The 24,493-nt window shown below is 45.4% G+C and overlaps 1 protein-coding gene across 7 annotated transcripts in view; it reads left to right on the top strand.

Annotated features, from left to right (window-relative positions):
- The window catches only part of PRMT8 (protein arginine methyltransferase 8), a 194,337-nt gene that overhangs the window by 123,268 nt on the left and 46,576 nt on the right, over positions 1 to 24,493 (top strand). For all 7 annotated transcript variants that reach the window (XM_083181635.1, XM_083181634.1, XM_083181636.1 and 4 more), the window contains 4 exons: positions 6,056 to 6,198; positions 9,926 to 10,013; positions 10,445 to 10,560; positions 16,719 to 16,869. In XM_083181635.1, the coding sequence (XP_083037761.1) occupies positions 6,056 to 6,198; positions 9,926 to 10,013; positions 10,445 to 10,560; positions 16,719 to 16,869 (498 nt within the window). The remainder of the gene's footprint in view (positions 1 to 6,055; positions 6,199 to 9,925; positions 10,014 to 10,444; positions 10,561 to 16,718; positions 16,870 to 24,493) is intronic.

Genomic DNA, 24,493 nt, shown 5'->3' with positions numbered 1-24,493 from the left:
TGAGCAATTTAGATTGGGGATAAGAGTGCACCCCACCCGAGTTTCTGTTTTCTTTTTGTTTATAATGTGTAAGGGGCATTATGGTTATAAGGACATTAATAATGTTTCATGTGTAAGGGGCATTACTGTGTGGTATTATCAGGGGTGCCAAGAGAAAGAGGTAGGGGGTACAAATTACCCAGGCCAAAGTCTGATGGAAGGGCCAAGTGGGGGCCCCGGGCCCCCTCCCCTTAAGTGACAGCAGCAGCTGCAGCTCTTCTCCTCTGCCCAGCACACACTGCTTTGTGCTTGGTTGCAGTGTGGCCATGGAGGTGCTTAAAATACAATATTTTTTCAGGATTTTTTTCTAACGGTATAATGTGAATAATGTGAGGAGTAATGTATATAAGGTAAAGTGGTACTACTGTGTGATGTAACGTGAATAAGGGACACCATTGCATGGGATGCAGTTAATTTGCCGGCGGTCGGGATCCCGGCGGTCGGAATCCCGACACTGGAATCCCGACCGCCGAAATCCCGAAACTTTCTCCCTCTGTGGGTGTCCACGACACCCATAGAGGGAGAATAAAATAGCGTGCCGAGCGTAGCGAGGCACCGGGCCCGCTGCGTGGCGAGCGCAGCGAGCCCGCAAGGGGGGGCGATCCATGTCCCCCCCTTGTCGGGATTTCGGCGGTCGGGATTCCAGTGTCGGGATTCCGACCGCCGGGATCCCGACCGCCGGCAAATCGTATCGGATCCCATTGCATGATATAATGTGAATAAAGTTGCACTACTGTGTGGCATTATTTGAATTGGGGCTACTATTGTGTGGCCATGCCCCTTCCCAGCAAGAACACACCCCTGTTTGGGCTGCGCACCGAATGTGTGCACTGTTTCTATTTAAAATATTGCGGGTAGGAGCAACAATATGATGACTGCTATGATGAGGGTTGATGGTGCTGGGAAAGGGGAGCAGGGTCAGAGGGGGAACTAGTGGCGGTGCTAGGGGGCACCGGCCAAAATCTTGCCTAGGGCGTCATTTAGACTAGGGCCGGCTCTGTCCACATGGATGGTAAAGTATGAAAAAGTTCCAAAAATGGAAAAGATAAATCTCATAAAATGTTGACCTTTTTCTTGTGTCAACCTTTTGTCAATGTTGACCCTGTTCATGCCGACTCTTTGGTGTTCATCTATTGACTGCTAACATAGACATTGTCTGTCAGCCATTCAGATATCCCCAGAAATGTTTGTACCCCCCCCCCCTGCCAATTTAGTTTCTGCCCCCCCCCCCCCCTCCTCCCTCCCCATACATTAATTCCAGGTTTTTATACCTATATGCTAGTTGCCAGGGGTTATAAGCTTGTTGCCAGGTCTTCATTCTCACTGCCAGGGGTTACATGCATAATTTTATTAGTTAAATGCTCATTGCCAGGGTTAACATGCTTGTTGCCAGGGGTTTCTTGCTCATTGTCTGGGGTTGCATGCTGGTTGCCAGGGGTTTATATGCTTGTTGGCAGGTATTAGGTGCTGACCAGCACTCCAGTGCTCCCCGCACTTCCTGGTAGTGCTAAATGCACTGCGCTCCCCTGACAGACACTCGAAGTGCCATAGTTACGCCAATGGATACAGCTTCATCTTTAATTAAGTAACCCCATGGATTTAGTTGATGGCTGATGTGTCAGATGATCTATTAGATAAAGAAATCCGGAGATTTCATATAAAATATAAATATTCAGTATTCATTTGGCTGGTGAATTAAGTGCCATTCACTTGGGATATGATAACCCCCAGTCTTTATTTTCTTTACACACATGCATATGCCTGCAGCGTACAAAATGAATGGTTCTTATTACTTCCCCAGTTGTCATATAAGCTGATCCCGTGATCACGCAGCCCGCAGTTATCAGGAAAGCTGCTGCAGGCTCTGATTCCTCCTTGTGTTTTGATCAAATAATATTATTAGAAATAGCAAGGTGAGACTGAAGCTGGCAGACAGCAGAGAACATATATGACTGGGAAAAGAAAGATTTCCACAGGCGAGGAACGCAAAGGGCTAAATTTAACCAGCATTTTTTTTTTTTAGTTCATACATTTTACACACATTCACAGTGATGCTGTGTACACACGGTCCGATTTCCTTTCCGATGTTGACGATATAGTCAACATCGGATCGGCATCGGATCAGCATCGGATGCAGATCGCAAGGGTTTTAACCCTTGCGATCCCGATGCGCGTTCATGTATCGGAAGCCAGAAAGTCTTGGCTGCCTTGTCTATATAGTGCAGATCTGCACTATATAGTCAAGATAGGATGCAAATCGGATGTGCCTTAAGATCCTATCCACGATCCTATCTGATCAGATCGTGGATAGGATCTTAAGGCACATCTAACGTGTGTACACACCATTACACTTCAGTAATATTACTGAATTGAGACGATAACTGTGCAGCTCTGCGGCCATTTGTAAAACTACAAGTAAAGGCTGATAGTGCAGCATACGTAGGGTTGCCTGCTTTTAAAGCCTCCTCTCCTGGAGAACCCCGGGGAGGAGACTGTCAGCAGCCTTTCTGGGGGCAGGGCCTGATGTAGACGTCATCGAGCCCTGCCCCCAGTATTGAAAATCACACAATTTGAAGGTCTACGAGGAGGGGATGGGGCTAAAACTGGCATGATTTGCATAATTAGCCCCACCCCTTTCCTGAAAAGCCGCAAATCGCGGTAATTTTAACGCTGCCGCAGGGGAGATAGGGGGGTCTGCCGGAATCCAGAAGGGATGCCTAACTTTCTGGGGTGCCGGGAAGGGGACCCGATTTTCGGGAGCCTCGCGGGCATTCAGGGAGTAAAAGCAACCCTGAGCATACATATTAAAAAAATTATCACTGCAACCTTTGGCCATGTCTCTTAAGGCCCATACTCACTTTTACCCCTTTGAGCTACTTTGAGCTCAAAATCACCTAGTGTGTGTGGGTGGGCGATGAGTGCTGATGCACACTCCCACATGTTTTACAGGCTGAGTGAACCACTTTCCATAGTCTCCTACTATGGAAAGTGGTTCACCACCTGTGACAATCACTGGGCCGGGTGAAAAGCACTCAGTGTGAATGCACTGAGCGATTTATCGGGCAGCGATCTTTCATTACATCATTCAGCATACACACTGGGCAAAAACATCCTGGGCACTGCTCTGGGAGATAAATGGTGCAGTGATTTGGGATGTAACTAATATATTCTCCAGAAGTGTGGCCAGCTGCATCAGAAGTTTGGTTAACCATTAGGAGTGCATGGCCTGGGCCCCATTCTAAATATATATAGAAAATACTGCTTGTGCATGCTTGATCATTTTAACAGATTAATAATGGCAATGCACTGTAGAAAATATGCCATAGTCCCAAGAGCAGAAGGGCTCCAGGTAGCGGGGCCAAACGGGGGTGTCCCCTGTATCCCTGTGGCCCAGTCCAACCTTGGGTCCCACTCTCCTTGCACAGTACACACTAGCTGTGGTGGTCTGGGCAGAAGGGCAGGGTGCTATTTGAACCCTGAGCCATTACAATTTAAGAATTTTAGGGCCACCTGGATGAAGGAGTCAAACAGAGAATGATTCTCCTTCTTTCTTCACTCTATTCAAGATGGCATATATACAGTGTAAATATTTTGCAGTTACAGGTACATTTCAAGGTACCTGTACCAACACAAGCATCCATGTGCTGCCCCTAGGCATGTGCCTCACATGCCTAATGGGAAATTCACCAATGGGGAAGAGTACACCATCTATTGTTCCGCTTGTCTGTGGGCAAAATGTACTCTCCCTTGGAAGACCTAGGACTTTTTCCTACAGATAGCGCAGGGCTTGTCTTTGCTGGGGATGGCGGAGGACTCGCCACCCGCCATCCCCCGCCCCGCGCCATCTGTATGTCGGAAGGGGACGCGCGTGCACGAGGTGCACGCGCGTCCCGTTCCGACGGAGCTTTTGCCCGGGTCCCCGCCGGCTTCCCCGGGTCCCCGCCGGTCCACACCGCCCCCCCGCAGCCCCCCGCAGCCCTGCCCGTCTCCCTGAAGCTGGAGACGGGCAGGACTGCACCCGCCGCGCCGCCTCGCCGCCCGGCTATTGAGACGCTCGTGCGTGGGAGACGCACGAGCGTCTCATTCAGCCAGAGCGCCAGATTGCTGGCGGATCGCCAGGGACACGGTCCTGGCGCTCCGCCAGCAATAACAAGCCCTGCTCCATCTGTATTTTAAGGTTTTTCATTTGTTACCCCCCCCCCCCCCCCAGGAATTTATGAATGAGTTTATCTATTTCCTTAAATGCTTTTTTCTGGTTCATACAGACTTTCCAAATTCTATCGAATTGAGAGTATGGAAGTCCCCTTTTGAGTGCTGGGGGATGGTGAAGGGCCATTCTTGTAGTACAGGGAATTCACGATATGATTTTGTTGTAGTGAAACCTGTACATTCTTAATAATAGACACTGTAGTCACTGTATGTATGCATATTTGAGGTTTTGATCTCTTTGATTAATTGGATGTAATGCTTGTTCCAGATGTTTAAACAGGAGGACATGCACTGAAACTGGAGGGAGGTAGGTTCAGGGGAAATGTTAGAAAGAATTACTTCACAGAAAGGGTAGTGGATAAGTGGAATAGCCTCCCATCAGAGGTGGTAGAGGCTAAGACAGTAGAACAATTTAAACATGCTTGGGATAGGCATATGAATATCCTTACAAAGAAATAAGGATTAAAAAGGGTTGAGTTACCTGAAGGGTAAAAAAAGGGGCAGACTAGATGGGCCAAATGGTTCTTATCTGCCGTCAAATTCTATGTTTCTATGTTTCTATGTTCATGTGTACCCGACCATAATAGCTAAATATCGTCTATGTACCGACTGTAAAATGCAATATACTGTTAGATGTTGGGGCCTGCAAAAAAAAAAAATTCCACTTGAAACAACAATAGAGAGGACCTGTGTTACTTCACTATTTGAAAACATATACGAACAGTGATCCCCTATCCAATCCCTTGGTAATGTGCACTTACTGTACCTCAAATTCAATTGAGCCAGTGATATTTTATATTTTATACTTATTCTCTTCCGGGAGTGAGCAAGTTAATCAGTTTTTAAACTATAGGTTGATGTGTAAATGTATTACTACGTTTTCTTTTTACATAAATAATTTTTATTTTAAATAGTACTTGTGCTATTCATTGTAGTAAAAAGCGTTGCTCAAATTGTGCTTTTTTTTCTTTGTTGTATTCCATTAGGGATTGACTACCCCTATAATTGAGCAGCTGCCTTTCTCTGAAAACCAGCTCTTATCCTAGGCGCCATTGTCTTTGCCTCTAGTAGAATAAGACCTCTTTTCGTTACACTTGAAAAATAAATTCACTTGCATAACTTGGGGCTATGCTAGAACCCATTGGGCAGCCTCATATTTTTATGTATAGTGCTCCATCAAACAATTAGTAATCTGGGGTTTGTGTTATTTCTAACAAAGTCATAAAGTCATTTATTTTACTCGAGCCTCAGCACATGCCCGCATGTCCTAAGTATAGGCCTGTTTGTGAACAAATAATCTCCAAGTTCCATATGATTCCCAATCCTGTATTTGAAAAACATACTAATCATATCAGCTCTCAACCTCCGTTTCAGCAGTGAAAACATATTCTGCCTGGTTAATGTAATTATTTTTGTTTTTAGTGTGAGTGTTAGAAATTCAGTAGTTTTGTGAAATTCCAAATCATGTTTGAAAAGCCTTAATGGGATATGTGGAACCGTGAGATTACTTGTCTATGGAATATACCCGTAGGTGGAGCTAAACACGCCCTTTGGGTGGAATATGCCACACCCTCTCAACGGCCAAGCTGAGCACATTCTGCTGACACACACAATCTCCCTAATACAGTACTTGTTTTCAAAAGTCGGCAGTTAAGGTTTGATCTCAGGTGCTAAGAACCATTAAATGCCATGTAAACATCAGTAAAATAGAAATAGTGTAGCCAGCAAAATAATCTCTAGATGTATTATTTCTGAAGACAGTATTTAATTATTGTTACAATATTTTTACTTTCTGTGCTTTTTCCAGTAATTACAATATTTAGGGGTAAAGTGGAAGAAGTGGAGTTGCCAGTAGAAAAGGTGGATATTATCATCACTGAATGGATGGGATATTGTCTCTTCTATGAATCTATGCTGAACACCGTCATCTTTGCACGAGATAAATGGCTGGTAAGTAACATAGAAACATAGAATTTGATGGCAGATAAGAACCATTTGGCCTATCTAGTCTGCCCCTTTTTTACCCTTCGGGTAATCTCAACCCTTTTTAATCCTTATTTCTTTGTAAGGATGTTCATATGCCTATCCCAAGCATGTTTAAATTGTTCTACTGTCTTAGCCTCTACCACATCTGATGGGAGGCTATTCCACTTATCCACTACCCTTTCTGTGAAGTAATTCTTTCTAACATTTCCCCTGAACCTACCTCCCTCCAGTTTCAGTGCATGTACTAACTTCAAACATAAAGACTGCATTGTTCCACCTTAGTTTTTCCATATACTATTACATACCAGTTTTTAAAAACGTCATTGAAGGGCACCTGGGATGTTGGTGCTGGATATGTCTGCATGTAGTGCTGTGCTGCTGGATTATATACTGAGGTATACTACACAATGGAACACTTTGGGGATATTTCTGAGTCTCTCGCATTAATGCGAGTTTGGCCTCGTCTCAGTGATTTGGGGACTGCGCATGGTCTATTATGCTCATGTGCAGCTCCCCTTTGTTAATTGCTTCAGGGACTTGCATAGTAGCCAAGCCGTTCTCAGACATCAGGGTGGGATGGGCGCAGATGGCGGTGGGAATGGGGCTCGACCATGGGAACACCCAACAGTTTATGGGTGTTCCCATCGGTACACACGCCGGCCGATGTCTGCTGGAGGTGGGCGGTTGACCTCACAGGATATCAACTGCCTGCCCCATCTTCATCCCGGCACTCACAAATAAAACTCGGTATTTACTGACTTTTATTTGCGAGGGCAGGAAAAATCATTCAATGGTCGGTGACCATCGAATGATTTCTCCTGTAGCGGAGGCATGTGAGGGGATGTGTTTTGATTACACATCACCTCGCATGGGACTGAGGGGAATCGGCGGCGGAGGGAGAGTGGGTATTCGGCGGGGCGGTTTCTCTGGTGCTCGGTAAGTTGTCACTTGGAAGGCACTAACGCATAAGCAACACCAGTACAGGGTGATTGTTTTCCTAATCCTCAGTGTTTTAGGAGGAGCTTCAGAGTTTTTATGTCCAAAAAGTGTGGTGTCCCTGAGGCCCATTGGCATATACTATAGACACATACAGTGGTTGCAAAAGTACTCAACCCACCAAAATGTCAACAGATTTGTCTATATTAACAGTTACACTCAGATTGTCCCATACAGCAATTTTATTGTGACCCAGTCAGCTCTTAAAAATTAATTTTCAAACTTCATAAAAACTGCTTTCCTGGATAAATGACTCCATAATTGACCATTCTTTGAATGCTGTGAAGCATTGGCGTAAGGTCGTCTCAGTTGCCCGGTGGCAAGATAAACATTGGCGATTTTGGAGGTTTTGGCCTAAAAATTCCACATTACTAAAAATCACACATTACGGGGGAAATTTACTAAAGGAAATTTGTAAAAAATAGGTGTATTTGTATCCAGAAATACACTTATTTTTGACATTTACTATCCCGAAAATACGGCTATTCGTATTGACAGAACATCAATACGAATTGCCGTATTTTCGGCAAATGTCAAAAATAAGTGTATTTCTGGATACAAATACACCTATTTTTACACCTATTTTTTTACAAATTTCCTTTAGTAAATTCCCCCCTACATGTCGCCCCAAAAGTAGAAAGTGAAAGATAAAGTTAAAGGTATGCTGAAAAACAATATATAAATATGATAATAAAAACATGAGTTTGAAAATTTACTGTAAGAGCTTGTAAGTTCATTAAAAATGTAGTTTGGAATTCACTGACATTTTTAGGTAGTTGGATAATTTTTCAAGACGCTGTAATAAACTTCCCAGATTCAGTTTAAACATGAGACAATTTTGAGTGCTACCTACTTTAAATATTTTGTTAGCGGTTCAAAAATAATCCCTAACAAAACAGAAAAAATAACAGTATACGTTACATTACAATTGTGCAGTGCCTGTGACCTCATGGCGTCATACACAGGGAGCAAGACTGCTCGCTGAGGTAAGTATATTTCTGCCCAGAACATCCTAAGGATGTTCCAGACAATTAGGAAAACTGTAGCGTGCCTGAAGTAGCGCTCGTGCTGAAGGGTAATGTTCCATGCACACTGCAAATCCAGTGCAGGTGCCTTAGGCGGCAACGATGCCACCCATAATGAACCTGCACTCTGTGTGTTGCTGAAGCTCGCACACCTCTAATTATTGGTCTCACATTCTATCTCTTTCTTTCCCATAGTCTCTTCCATTAATAGATGGTATCTAAGTGAGATTATTGAACAACACAGTCGCTGAGGGACGTGGCCTAATAAAAAGGGAAATAGGACATCTGGAAAGTGGTTGTGTGACATCTTTGTGGAGCCTGGCGAAGTCCACACAATGGGCGGGATGCATGATGCACATGCCATCACTCTTAACAAGCATAACGACATTGATTAACGCCGTATGCTTGACCGCATGTTGAGCACAGCAAGCTATGTGAGTGGACACTGTGCCCACATACAGTGTCCATGGGGTCCCCTGTGACATTTGGCACCCCAAAAAATGTGAAAAACTCATGTCGACCATGGGACCATCCACCACACTCTTTTCGCTCTAACGCTGGAATCTAACTTCCATTACTGTCAACATGGCCTATGTTTAGGCATCAAACTAGACGGGTTCGACTAGAGGCCCCATACACTAATGAGATGTGGTCCGATTTGACCCGATTCTGACGGATCAGGCCAATAATTGGACCAAATCGCTTGTATTTGACATCCCATCCAACGCGATGCGTGGTCCCATGCACATCGGATGGAGTCAGGAGGTTGGACGGGCTGCACGTGCCATGCAGGGGGACACATAGTGGCCGGGGGACTAATAAAGGTAGCAGACTTGGAATGCAGAGAGGCGGTGGCCTGGGGTCGCCAAGGGAACCAGACAAGTGGGCAGGGGAAGCCGGGCAGCAGGCGCAAAACCCATACAAATGAATAGGAAGCCACTGATTGGCTGAGAGCTCTCTCGGCCAATCGCTGATTGGCTGAGAGAGCTCTCAGCCAATCAGTGGCTTCCCATTAATTTTTATGGGTTATGCGCCTTAAGGGTGGTCGTCCATAACATGGTCGAAATAGACAGCATTGATCCGCTATACCATAACCGCATAGACCTACTTACTGTATATGTATGGGGGATTAATGATGTGGCACATACTGTATATATAATATACGATTTGTCCAAAATTCCAACATTCTTTTTTTTTTCTGGGGTAGATGTGAATAAATTCTATTCATAGTTGCTAGAAATTCTACCAACAATATTTGTCAGACTTCTAAGAATGGGCGGCCCAAGAGCGGAACATTCCCTGCAAAAGATAGGCAGCCTTTATGGATTGTTCAAACGCAAATTGAATCACCTTTAAGAATGCTATTCTTGCATTCCCAAAGATCCCTTCTTTCTATATGACCAAAGAGCGTAGTCAGCAGGTAGACCATTCATTCCAATAAGCTTGGCCCTGACTGACAATCACTTTGATGTGGACAGACGTTTTTATCTCTATGTTTTGCTGCAGGCCGAAATATCCACTCAGATATTTAACAGTGTGTGACAGTGTGATTGAGTATAATAAAAGCGAGCAGGGGGTGCTTGTCTGGATTTTATATGTGCAGTTCAAATTGTGATGTCTTTGTCAGGTGAATAGATTACGAGACCCATTTCCCCACAATTCATCAACAGAAACCTGGAGGGCTGATGTTTCCTGACCGAGCGGCTTTGTATGTCGTTGCAATTGAAGACAGGCAATATAAGGACTTCAAGATTCACTGTGAGTATGTCATCCGTGCCACCATTATCGAGCACTGCTGCTGACCCCATTAACGGTATATGATATAATCCGTGCGGCAGCCCTCTGGACACAAGCGAACATAATGAACAGATCACTATGGAATTCTAGAGATACCACGAGACAGCAATTAAAAAATATAAATCTTTTAGAATAAAAAAAAAATGAATAAAAGTAATGAAAACCTAGAGCTTCCTGGCCTTTCCCTTCCCCTTAAACGGCGGTGACACACCTCTGTCTTGGGAAACTCATCATGTTGCCACCCGGTGCCCCCCCCCCCCCCCAAATGGCGGCAGACTGCCAATCACTTAATAAAGTGCATACATTCAGGGAATGCAGTCTACTAAGCTATACCAGTTACAGTATAAATGCTAACACAAATACGTTGTATTTATCTGCATTTTTGTTCACAGGGTGGGAGAATGTGTATGGCTTTGACATGACGTGCATCAGGGATGTGGCCATAAGAGAACCGCTCGTGGACATTGTTGACCCAAAGCAAGTGGTGACCAATTCCTGTTTGATAAAGGTTCGGTAATTCCCAATGCAGAAAGTAATTACTTTGTTTACCGTTATTTTTGGTGCAAATCACTTTTTAATTAAAATGATAAGATTTAGGCTCTTATTCTGGTTGACACGCAGCGCTGCAAAGTTCGCATCACTGCAAAGTTCGCATCACTGCGTGTATTTTTAAGCCTGCTCGCTGCTCTGTGCGGGCAGCCCTCCTTCGCAGGGAGAATTTTCCCGAATGACTGCGAATGGATGTTTTTCATAAACATCCATTCACAGCCTGAGGGGCGAGACCCAGATCATTCAATGGTCACCGACCATCGAATGATGTGGTGAGTACTCTCAGGTGTCTTAGTATTGCATGTATCCTTTGCGAGAACAGGGCAGGCAGCTAGCCGACCCCGGCACCCGTGTCATCAGGGTATTAGCATAAGAAGGCTCATCATTGTCATGGGAACGCCCATGAAATGCTTAGCGTTCCCATGGGAGAATCCCCTGGAGAGCCCCTCCCCCCGCCCACACTGTTGTGTGCGAGTACCCGGCAAACACTCTTTTGTCGTGGCCGCTTGCACACAGCGCATAGACATGCGCAAATCAAAAACAATGAATTCGCATCGGAGCTCATCAATCAAAATCACCCTCTTATTGTGTTGTTACAGTTTATTCTGTTGTTATATTGAATTCCTGGCAAAACATTTTGTGGGAAGTGGTAACCGGTGACATCACTGAGGCACTGATGTTGGCAGCCATTTTGTGTCCTGAACCAATCATAATGTTTCTGGTTCCTAATGATTAATTAATAGCATCAGGGCTGGTGCAAGGCTTTTCAGCACCCTAGGCAAAACTTCAAGCAACCACCCCCCCCCCCCCCCCCATTTTTTTTAAGATCATGTGGTCATCCAATCCCCATGACCCCGCCCCCCCCCCCCCCTGGAAGGTGGCCAAGTCCCCTGCTTTTCCTCTGCACCCTCCCCTTTGCCACCCACAATAGAGTACAAGGAGTAGGGGGCAGCAATGTAGGAAGTATGGAGGTGAGGTCTTAGAAGTTCCGCAGCAGCCACCTACATTATGTACAACAAGGATACTCATAGACAGCCTTGATTTTTTTATTTGAAGACTTGGTGGCACCCCCCAGATCCTGGCGCCCTAGGCAGCTGCCTAAACTGCCTAGTGGTAGAGCCGGCCCTGAATAGCATTTTCATAAAATTTTGGCTTGGGCTATAAAATATGTGTCTCAGTTGTGTGTACGTAAGTGCAGTGTTGCCGAGAGCAACCACAGGCAGATAATAAGGGGGCATGGCCAAATCAGGGATGGGGTGGCCATGCCTACACACAAAAAAAATTGAAAAAATATTTTACCAGGTGTACATTTGGCCCCCCCTCCCTAACATTAATTAGTAAAGGCAACACCCCCACTACCACCACCCCAGCTCCGCTGTGTAAGCGGTATTTATAACGTGCTGAAATTACTTAACCCCTTCACGACATTTGACGTATATATACGTCATGGTCGGGAAGTACTTCCCGACACATGACGTATATATACGTCATGACTTCTAACTGTCACTGCGTCTAGAGACGCAGTGACAGTTAGGTGATGTCTGCTGTCCCTGACAGCAGACATCCCCCCTCGCCGCCCAGGGGGGGCAGGGGTGCCCCCCCCGGTCGGCGATCGCTGTGATTGGCTGTTCAAATCTGAACAGCCATTCACAGCGTTTCCTGTGTTACCGGCGGCTAAGCCGCTCGGTAACACAGGGATCGGTGGTGATCGGTGCTGTCAAGTACAGCACCGATCACCTCCGATGTGCAGCCCCCCCTCCAACCCGCCGGGCACTCACCCGGCAGCAGCAGCAGCTCCCCCGGCTCCCCCGGAGCGTCTGAAGCGCACGCAGCGCTGACCTCCTCCCCCCTCCCCCCCGCAGCAGCAGCAGCAGCATCAAGCTGCAGAAAAAGTTAAAAAAATAAAGATATGCACTGAAAAACTATATATATATATATATATATATATATACACACACATATATATATATATATGTGTGTGTGTGTGTGTGTGTATATACCGCACCGATCGCCAGCCCCCCCCCCCCCTCCCACCCGGCAGCCCCCCTCCCTCCCACCCACCCGGCTGCCGCAGCACCAGCACCCCTCCCACCCCCCCGCCAGCCGCAGCGCCAGCCCCCCTCCCAAAGCTGGTGACTAAAATGGGGTCACTTGTGGGGGGGTTCCACTGTATTGGTGCTTCGGGGGTCTTGCTAATGCGACATAGCACCCACCATTCATTCCACCACCAAAAATCACTCCTTCCCTTCTGAGTCCTGCTATGCACCCAACTGGTATTTTTTGGTCACACGTGAGGCATTGCCGTACTCGGGAGAAATTGGGGCACAGATTTTGGGGTGCTTTGTCTCCTTCATTCCTTGTGAAAATAAAAAATTTTGAGCCAGAACTGCATTTTTCTGTAAAAAATTACATTTTTTTACACAAAAATGCAGATCTGGCTCAAAATTTTTCATTTTCACAAGGTATGAAGGAGACAAAGCACCCCAAAATCTGTGCCCCAATTTCTCCCGAGTACGGCAATGCCTCATGTGTGACCAAAAAATACCAGTTGGGTGCATGGCAGGACTCAGAAGGGAAGGAGTGATTTTTGGATTTTGCAGCACAGATTCTGGTTGAATGACCCCCGAAACACCCATACAGTGGAACCCCCCCACAAGTGACCCCATTTTGCAAACTACACCCTTCAGGGAATTCATCAAGGGGTATAGTGTACATTTCAAACCCCCCGGGGTTTCACCAATTTTGATACAACTGAGCTGTGAAAATGAAAAATTAATTTTTTTTCATTTTCACTGCCCAGTTGTACCACAATTGGTGAAACCCCTGGGGGTTTGAAATGTACACTATACCCCTAGATGAATTCCCTGAAGGGTGTAGTTTGCAAAATGGGGTCACTTGTGGGGGGGTACCTAACTTTTAGCATCTTATGGTGCCTAGAAACCTACATTGTGCCTAAAAAATAATCTCATAAAAAGGAGGCTCCAAAATCAAGTAGGTGCTCCTTCTATTATGAAGCCTGTGGTTTGGTCACCGTGCACACTAGGGCCACATATAGGATATTTATGAAAACCAAAGAATTGGGGGAATCAATTTTTAGTCACATTTCTCTAGTAAAATCTACTGTGTTCCTTAGAAAAATGTATTAAAATTGCAAATCTGCAAAAAAAATGAAATTTTGAAATTTCACCTACACTTTCTTTTAATTCCTGTGAAACACCTAAAGGGTTAACAAACTTCCAAAATGCTGTTTTGAATACTGTGAGGGGTGCAGTTTTTGAAATGGCATCATTTATGGGGGTGTCTCACATACAAGTCACTCAAAGTCACATCATAACTGACCTGGTCCCTAAAAAAATCAGAGTTTGAAATTTTCTTGAAAATTTGAGAATTTGCTATTCATATTTTAAGCCTCCTAGTGTCCAAAAAAATGAAAATGAGGTTGAAATAATGATGGCAACATAAAGTAGACATATGGTCTATGTTAGTTATTCACTATTTTGAGTGGTAAGATTATTTGTCTCACAAGCAGAAAATTTAACATTTTGCAAATCGCAAAATTTTCCATTTTTTTACGACATTTTGGTATTTTTCACAAAAAAACACAGACTGTATCGACGAAAATTTACCACTAACTTGAAGTACAATGTGTCACGAGAAAACAATCTCAAAATCACTGGGATAAGTAAAAGCAAAAAAAAGTTATCCCCACTTAAGTGATACATGCCAGATTTGAAAAAAAGGGCTCTGTCAGGAAGGCAAAAACTGGCTCTGTCATGAAGGGGTTAAAAACACAGCATTGGATCACTATGGGCCTTATTCAGATCTGAGCTCAGTATAAATTTGTTTGGAAAATGGGCAAAACCAGGTGCAGTGCAGGTGGGGCAGATGTAACATGTATAGAGAGAGTTAGATTTGTGCGAGTTATCTTGTTTCTGTGCAGGGTAATTACTGGCTGCATTATTACTACACTGCAATTTAGATTTCAGTGCACCCCACCCAAATGTAACTATCTGCAATTTAGATTTCAGTGCACCCCACCCAAATGTAACTGTCTCTGCACATGTTACATCTGCCCCACCTGCACTGCACATGGTTTTGCCCATTTTCCAAACAAATTTGTACTGAGCTCAGATCTGAATAAGGGCCAGTGTGTCGGCCATCTGAGTAGCTGGTTCTGGGTAAAAGATCTGCAGTATCTAGATAGATTCCCAATAGATCAACACCAAAAGTTTGACATCCAATAGGTATACATGGTCAAATGGTCGACATTAAAAAAGTTTGACATGCAATAGGACGACCAGGTCAAAACGTCAAACGAAAACACATGAAAAGGTTGACATGGGTTCTTCACAATTTCTTTCATGTTTTGAGACTTTTTAAATACTTTACCATCCAATTAGACTACAATTGAGAACTAGCATGGTGTGCGAGGGTACACACTACACTAATTGCAGGTCCAAGTCGATAGGTGTCGACATTGACACCCAAAATTTTGGGAAAAACTTTTCATGTGTCTACATTTTTCAAGTAAAACTTTTGTCCATGTTGACATTTTCCATAAAATGATACTAAAGCCCCAACACACTAGGCCAAATTGTTCACAATATCACCTAGTGTGTGCACTCCGCGTCGTTAACGATGCGCACTCCCAGGCATCGTTAACGGCCCTCTCTCGCCCGAACATGTTAGGATGAGGGAGTCCTAGTTAGCGACGGTCATGCTGTAACCACAGCATGGCTGTCGCCTTACCTCGCCATCGGCCTCCTCGCGCCTGGCATCAGCAAGTGTGTATGCAGCTGCCTATGGTGCCCTCCCTGCTGGGTCTCAACCACTGCCAATATCAGCAGTGATCGGGTAATGGCTTTGCGGGTCAAACGCGGCCCACCACCCGCTCAAACGCCCATCCCCCCTCATGCCGATTTCCCTGCATGCATGTGAATGGATGTTTAGCATAAAACATCCATTCGCAGCCTTGCATGCTTGGCAAAATCATTCGATGGTCACTGACTACCCCTCTTCAGCCACCTCACCCCCCCTGGCCCGAATTGCTAGGTACGAACGGGCCAGCGAATAAGCAATTCCCCATGCCCGCTCGCACAAAGCGGCCGCGCATGCACATAACAGTTATGCGTATGGGGCTTAACAAGCACATCATTATGTTTGGCTAACTGGCTTGGTTGAGATATATCGTTGACAATTCTGTATTGTTTAGAAAAGGATTCTTAAAACGGTACTTGTGTATTTTTGGATGTTTTAATCGCATCGCTTCGCATGCCATGCACCCGATGGCATACGATGCGATGCGACGCAATTTTTGCCCCCTATACGATGAAAAATTGTATAAGCACCCTAAAGGGTGCTTTTAAGCACCGTAATGGGTGCTTACAATGTTAAATGCACCCCCACGCCACCCCCCCGCTATAAACGTGAACCCAAAGCGTGGCGAGCGCAGCGAGCCCGCGAGGGGCGGCGGTACGCGTCCTCCGACCTTTTCATACCCCCACTATCCACGTCGGCGTGGAGTTGAGAACAGAAAGTGTGGCGAGCACAGCGAGCCACCGAACCCGAAGCGTGGTATCGGAGTCCCCTCGCGGCCTTCACAGGTATCCGCGTCCCCTCGCGGGGCTCGCTGCGCTCGCCACGCTTCGGGCTCGGTGGCTCGCTGCGCTTGCCACACTTTCTATACTCAACTCCACGCCGACGTGGATAGTGGGGGTATGAAAAGGTCGGAGGATGCGTACCGCCGCCCCTCGCGGCCTCGCTGCGCTCGCCACGCTTCGGGTTCACGTTTATAGTGGGGGGGGTGGCGGGGGGGGGGGGGTGCATTTAACATTGTAAGCACCCATTAGGGTGCTTATACAATGTTTAATAGCATCGCATCGCATTGTATAGCATTGTATGCCATATACAATGTCATACAATTTAAAAATTGTATGGCATTGTACAATATCGCGCGATATTGCGTCGCATCGCATACCATCGTATGCCTTATGGTATGCGATGCAATGGGCGCCGCCAAACTACACAAGTACCCTTAAAACAATATCAACATTTTAAGACGCCGTATAAATCTCTCCCAAGACATGTCAGTGAATTCATTTCCTCTTTTTTATACAGGAAATTGATCTCTATACAGTGAAGACTGAAGAAATAGCGTTTACGTCAGCGTTCTGCCTGCAGGTGCAGCGGAATGATTACATCCACGCATTGGTCACCTATTTCAACATTGAGTTTACAAAATGTCATAAGAAAACAGGATTCTCTACAGGTACGCGCACAAACAGATTATTTTTTTTACCAGGGTACAGCCTGTTGGTGGGAGTATTTTGCTATCTATGGAATTTATTTGGACTGTGACTCTCATAATTTTCATTCCCATAAATGATGCACATACTGTAAAGTATACAGCCTGGTTCTTAGAGGTAAATTTACTAAAGCTTCTAAGGGGTATATTCAATTACTGCCGGATTCAACACTACCTATTCAAATCAGCGACTAAATCCGACTGTTGGATTTGGCCGCTGATTGCTGCTCATCCGGCCGATGCCGGGACAGGGTGAGCGACAGCAGGGACGCGGCGCAGGAGGCGCTGAGACAGCGCCGGGTGAGCTGCTCTCACCAGGCCCAGTGGCAGTACAGGTGAACGACACGGATGGCGGATGGGAGGACGGCTCCAGGTGAGCTGCTGCTGCTCTCCCTGACTCAATCTGACTTTTGTTAAAGTCAGATTGAGATGTTTGGAAACGGTGCCAAAACCTGTCAGATTTGGCCGTGTTTCCAGCAGGTGGATTGGCGGCTTTTCCACCAATCCACTTGGAAAAAGCAGCCAGAATTGAATAGGTTGGAACCCCTTCCGACCTAATTCAGTTGGAAACTGTCATCTGTCTGACAAGAAGCTAGTTTCAACTGTAACTGAATATACCCCCAAGAATGAAAAGAGGTGATATTACCCGTAGCAACCAATCAGATTATGGGGGATATTCAATCGCTTCAATGCTGTCTTCCCCCACAGCATTGAACAGGGTTTCCCGGCAGAACGAGCCCGACATCTCTAGCTGTCAGGCTGGTTCTGCCGAGAACAGCCGGGAAGTGACGAGCTGCCGGCTGCAGCTCGTCACTTCCCGGCCGCAACTCGCGGCCACGCCCCCTTCTCGTCCCGCTGCAGGCGGGACATTGAATCCCGCCTGCATGTTCTCGGTCGAGCTGACCGAGAACGGGACCCGGTCACGGCGGGCGAGCAAGCTTGCCTGCCGTGACCTGAAGATTGAATACCCCCCTATATCTATGATTTCTCTATTGCATCCTAGAAAATGATAGACAGATTCTGATTGGTTGATATGGACAACATTATCCTTTTTAGAAGCTTTATTAAATTTACCCGTAGTAGGACACAAAGTGTAGATGTTTACGGGTGCTAAATATTATGCTAATGAGGACATCTGTCCGTCAGTTCAAGCATCCACAGTTGGCGTGCAAAAACATCCAATTGATGGATAGCGGTATGCGGTCATGTATGTAGCAAACCTTCCTCCATCATGGTGCGTATTTATAGGGGTTTTTTTTATAGAAGCTTTGGTAAATTTACCCTTATTAGGACACAAAGGGCCTGATTCAACCTGTTCACTAGGCTGCGTATATTCACAGCCTGGTGAGCAGGTAAATGTTGCCCACCGCTCCACCAAACTATCGCCCCCCACCCCAACGCCCTACCGCCACTCGAATCTGTTCACTAGCATGCAAGCGGATGCGTTCGCATGCACATCCCCTCAAATGCGGCCACATGGGAAAAATCATTTGATGGTCAGTGACATCATGTGATAGGGAATGCGCATGAAATGCTGGGTGTTCCCATAGGCGCCTCCGCACACCCCCGTCCGGTGTGAATGGAACTGCGAACAAGTAGTTTGCCGCACCTGCTCGCAACAAGCGGCTGCACGCGCGCTTAACAGTTTATGCGCATGTGCAGTCACTCACCATCGCTCCCCTGCGCAAACACGCATGGGGAGCGTGGTGATCAGCATGAGGGCTGAGGGGCAGATTTATTAAGCTTGGAGAAGAGATAAACTGGAGATAAAGCGGAGAAAAAGTAAAAGGAGATAAAGCACAGCCAATCAGCTGTGTTTGAAAAAGACAGTTGGGAGTTGATTGGCTGGTGCTTTATCTCCTTTTAACTTTTCTCCACTTTATCTCCAGTTTATCTCTTCTCCAAGCTTAATAAATCTGCCCCTAAGTGTCTATGACGTATACTTGCTGTAACCGGATGCATAAGCTTCATATCTCTACACCTTGCACTTTCTGTTGTGAATTATTCGCATTTGGCTCCTAACGGCCCCCATACATTACTACGGCTTGTCGGAGGCACAATTCAGATCCGATTTCCCATTAACTCCTCCTGTAGCTCCGCGGGAGACCTTTCATCCAATTTGGCACTTGATGTGCCATTTATTGCATGTAAAAATAGCTCCGAAGGACTCCTGGGAGTTGCCTGGGAGGTCAAGGGAAATCGGATCCGACTTATCGCATCTACTAAAAAGCAGCCACGATGTGCGCTGACGGTGGTGACTGCGACTTATTTTATGTGCTGCAGGTTCAATCTCCGGATCCGATCCTCTGAGCACAAGGCCGCACCTCGGATTTCGTCACTTTTCGCCTGATTCATCGGAATTGGGAGAAAAGTAGCCGAATGGCACTAGTCTATGGGGTCTTTAAGTTTTCAGTTTGACAATACCCAGCATAATGAGCCTAATACAAAATGTTCCATTTCTAGAGATCCTGAAATACACAACGCTGCTTCCGTATCGCGCACAGGTATTTTTATTTGTTCTTTGGGAGCTGCATTCATGGTTTAAATGTCCTTAATAATTTGTAATATGCTGAAATGTGCTGACAATGCACAACATGCCCACTGCAATTTGCAGATACTGCGGCGCTTTGGGAATAAGTACAATTCCACCAACACAAATAACACCGCTGCTCATTACACAGATACGGCTACCAAGAACGGCTAAAGATTCATTATATATATGAAAAAATGGCTCCGAATTCAAAGGCTGCATTATTGCTGAGTGCACAGAAATCTATTCACCCAGGTGGATATTATGGATCTGTTCATTGTATTTATATAACTCTACAAGCAGATGAGGTTTTTTTTGCAGTTTATCACGATTGTAATATTATTATTTTGTTATAGTTTTATTGTTAGCAATTTACAGTATACAGTAGGAGCCTTATGGGTAAATTTAGTAAAGCTTCTAAAAATGAAAGAAGTGATGTTGCCCCTAGCAACCAATCATATTCTGTCTATGATTTCTCTGTTGCATTCTAGAAAATGATACAGTCTAATTAGTTGCCATGGGCAACATCACCTCTTCATTTTTAGAAGCTGCAGTATATTTACCCCATACTATTTCAAAGTATGTCCATTAAGTGCGTGCGTATTTGTGTGCATGTGTGCGCGCATATATATATATATATATATATATATATATATATACAGTCTATACACATATATACATACATACATACACACAATATACATACTGTATACATACATGCGCACACACACAGCAGAATATAGCCTCTATATGGAGGGGATATAAGTGGGTGGGTAGATTTCATGGAAAGGAATATGAGGGAGTGGGTAGGTTTAGTATGAGGGGATATGATGGGGTGGGTAGATTTAGTAGAAGGGAATATAAGGGGGTGGGTAGATTTAGTAGAAGGGAATATGAGGGGGTGGGTAGATTTAGTAGAAGGGAATATGAGGGGGTGGGTAGGTCTAGGGATATGAGGGGGTGCGTAGATTGAGTAGAAGGGAATATAAGGGGGTGAGTACATTTAGGGGTGTGAGTACATTTAGTAGAAGTACATTTAGTAGAAGAGATTATTAGGGGGTAAGTAGATTCAGTGGAAGGGAATATGAAGTGGTGGGTAGATTTACTAGAAGGGAATATAAGGGGGTGGATAGATTGAGTAGATAGGAATATGAGTGGTTAGATACATTTAGTAGAAAGGTATATGAAGAGGTGGGGTAGGTTTAGTAGAAGGGAATATTAGGGGCTGGGTAGATTTAGCGGTACTCTTTACCTAGCACGGCGCCCATCGCGGGCATTGAATGCACAAAAAAATCGGGTGCGACGCGACCGACGCAATGCCCGCGATTTCCCATAGGGAACAATGTTAAATGTCTGAATTGACCCGATTTTTCTGTTCAATGCCTCAATTGACCCGATTTTTCCATAGGAAACAATGTAAAATGGCCCACAGAGGCCAAATAGGCACCCCAAAGTGTGAAATGGCCCCCACAATTGTTACCGCCACCCCACGATCAACGTGAACCCGAAGCGTGGCGAGCGCAGCGAGCCCGCGAGGGGCGGCGGTACGCGTCCTACGACCTTTTCATACCCCCACTATCCACGTCGGCGTGGAGTTGAGAATAGAATAGTGTGGTGAGCGCAGCGAGCCACCGAGCCCGAAACGTGGCGAGCGCAGCGAGGGGACGCGGATACCTGTGAAGCCCGCGAAGGGACGCGTTTACCTGTGAAGGTATCCGCGTGCGCTCGCCACGCTTCGGGCTCGGTGGCTCGCTGCGCTCGCCACACTATTCTATTCTCAACTCCACGCCGACGTGGATAGTGGGGGTATGAAAAGGTCGTAGGACGCGTACCGCCGCCCCTCGCGGGCTCGCTGCGCTCGCCACGCTTCGGGTTGACGTTGATCGTGGGGTGGGGTTAACAATTGTGGGGGCCATTTAACACTTCAGGGTGGCTATTTGGCCTCTGTGGGCCATTTAACATTGTTTCCTATGGAAAAATCGGGTCAATTGAGGCATTGAACAGTAAAATCGGGTCAATTGAGAAATTTAACATTGATCCCTATGGGAAATCGCGGGCATCGCGTCGGTCGCGTCGCACCCGATTTTTAGTGCATTCAATGCCCGCGATGCCCGCGATTTTTTTACCTGCGATGCCCACGATCATAATCGTGGGCGCCGTGCTAGGTAAAGAGTACCGATTTAGCAGAAGTGGGTATGAAGGAGTGGGTAGATTTAGCAGAAGGGAATTTAGGGGGTGAGTAGGTTTAGTAGAAGGGGATATGAAGGGGTGGGTAGGTTTAGTAGAAGGGGATATGAGTTGTTGGGTTGATTTAGTAGAAGGGGATATGAGTGGTTGGGTAGATTTAGTAGAAGGGGATATGAGTGGTTGGGTACATTTAGTAGAAGGGGATATGAAGGGGTGGGTAGATTTAGTAGAAGGGGATATGAAGGGGTGGGTAGGTTTAGTAGAAGGGGATATGAGTGGTTGGGTAGATTTAGTAAAAGGGGATATGAAGGGGTGAGTAGGTTTAGTAGAAGGGGATATGAAGGGGTGGGTAGATTTAGTAGAAGGGGATATGAAGGGGTGGGTAGATTTAGTAGAAGGGGATATGAGTGGTTGGGTAGATTTAGTAGAAGGGAATATGAGTGGTTGGGTAGATTTAGTAGAAGGGGATATGAGTGGTTGGGTAGATTTAGTAGAAGGGGATATGAGTGGTTGGATAGATTTAGTGGTTGGGTAGATTTAGTAGAAGGCGATATGAAGGGGTGGGTAGATTTACCATGGATCACAAAAGCAAAATCTTTCTCTAATGGGCAAAACCATATTACACTGTAGGTAGGGCAAGTGTAACATGTGCATATAAAGTTAGATTTGTTGAGCTATTTTGTTTCTGTGTAGGGTATAAACTGGCTGCTTTATTTTTACACTGCAATATAGATTTCAGTTTGAACACACCTCACCCAAATCTAATGGTGCCCACACAAGGTACGATTTAAGCCATACAATTGGTGCTATACAAGTTGGACTGTACTGTGTACACTGTGTGAGATTTGAACTACTGTACATGCTCTCTGAACTGCATCTGAATTTTGAATACACTACAATAGTCATTTACTGGTTACATGTGATCTAGTTCAAAAACACCTGCCTGCACATACTTTATTGCCTTGCGATATGGAGTACACGGGAGTGCACATCGCATCGCAAGGAAAAATAAACAGGGTGCGATGTGAACTACTGTAGATATGATGCCAATCAGAGCTCGCATACCGGCAGCCAATCAGAGTGTCTGCCAGTCCGCAAGCTCTGATTGGCTCACCAGACAGTACTGCGTTTTAAGTGGCCGCCGGCTGCAGCTCAGCGGTGGAGGAGATGGGGAAGCAGGAGCCGGGTTACTGTAAGTCAAGTGAGATGGGGGGGGGGGCGGGGCCCAGACTGGAAATGAGTCCCAGGCCCCAAAATTCCTGATAACAGCCCTGTTTGTGTGGGCACCTTAACTCTCTCTGCACATGTTGCATTTGCCCCAACAGCAGTGCACATGGTTTTGCCCATTAGAGATTTTGCTTTTGTGATCCCGAATCAGGCCCATTCTCCTCAATTTGTATCTGAGGCAGCAGTGTCTCAGTATAACTCCAGTATAAATTTAAAGCAGTTTTGTTTTATGCTGCTTTTTAACAGTTAACTCCTCTTTTCCGATAAATAATTTCTAATAGTTTTCATTAATTTTTGACATTCTGGTTCAAGTATTATTTTTTTTACGATATAATGCACTGCACCTGGCCATGCATGCCATCTATACATGTCGCCCACTCTCTCTTACCTTTTAGTCTTTAAAGGTATGACTAATACGTTCAACAATGTATGAAGGCTTAATGACAAATAATTGCATTATTCAATGGATATCTGTCAAACAACTCCTGTAATGTATTTCTTTATCGTATTTCTTTTATTACGTAGGGGGCTTAATCTTTCAATACTTCTAAACTGCAAGTACTGTACTTTATCTTATATTTGCAAAGAAAAAGGTGCTAATCCAATTGCCCATTTTATATAACTAAATGTACAAAAGAAGCTTTGTTGTTATTATTGGGTTTTGTGATGTAATTACTATTATGCTCTTTAAAATAAACCATTTATTTTGAAATTCGATATATAATTACCCAAAAATGTTTCCCCCAACTATCCACTTTGCTGCGTTTTGTTAAACATTTGCTGAACATTTTCTTGAGAACCGGCTTGCCAGCACTTTCAGATTACTCACTCGGCCCGGCATAAAGCTGGGCGGGTGACGTCATTGGGAGGTTACATAATTACATAGTAGGTGAGGCTGAATAAAGACTTGCGTCCATCTAGTTCAACCTATGTTTAAAGTAGCTAATAGTTTGTTGTATAGTATATTCTGATATTTTAAAGACAGATTGTTACTTTTTTTTTTATCAATTCTTCATTTATTGAGTTTTCAAAAATACATTACAAACATCAGAATTTTTCATTATGCGACATGTTGGTATGTCAAATATTTCGTCAAACAGTATAATACAATACAGTATGCATGGATAAATACATTTCGATTAGACAGTACGTGGCAGTTAGATGTGTGAATTATCCGTCAGCTATTTTTACATTCTGTTAAACTCAAATGATCATAGTAAAAACTGAAGGAGAAAACACGAGGGGAAGAGAAAACTGTGGGAAGGCAAAGGAAATCACGGGGGTGGGGGGTGTCCACCAGAAGTTTAGTGTTTCCGTATGTCTAAGGGAACAGAATCCGGGAAGTTCTTGAATCTCATCAGGGTTATGGGTTGATGGTTAGGTGTCAGCCGTCGCCGTCCCAGAGCGTCACTGCGTTCTGTCACGTCCGGGATGGGCGGCGGAGATGGAGCGCCGGGGGAGCGTCGGGGGCGCTGCCTAGCAGCGCCCCGAACTTCCGGCTCTGTTGCTCCGGCTGCCAGGCATCGGGGCGTTGCTAGGCAACGTCCCCGAGTCTCCAGACAGCGTGCGGCGTCAGCGCAGCTGACGTCCGCACAGTCACAGGCGGCAAATTCAAATAAATAGCCGGCGTCTGCTGGGAACAGA

Source organism: Crinia signifera, chromosome 4 (assembly GCF_055691185.1).
Source record: "Crinia signifera chromosome 4, ASM5569118v1, whole genome shotgun sequence".
In the NCBI taxonomy this organism is placed as follows: Eukaryota; Metazoa; Chordata; class Amphibia; order Anura; family Myobatrachidae; genus Crinia; species Crinia signifera.
Note: the sequence above shows the minus strand (reverse complement) of the source record. Positions and strands in the feature narration are given on the sequence as shown.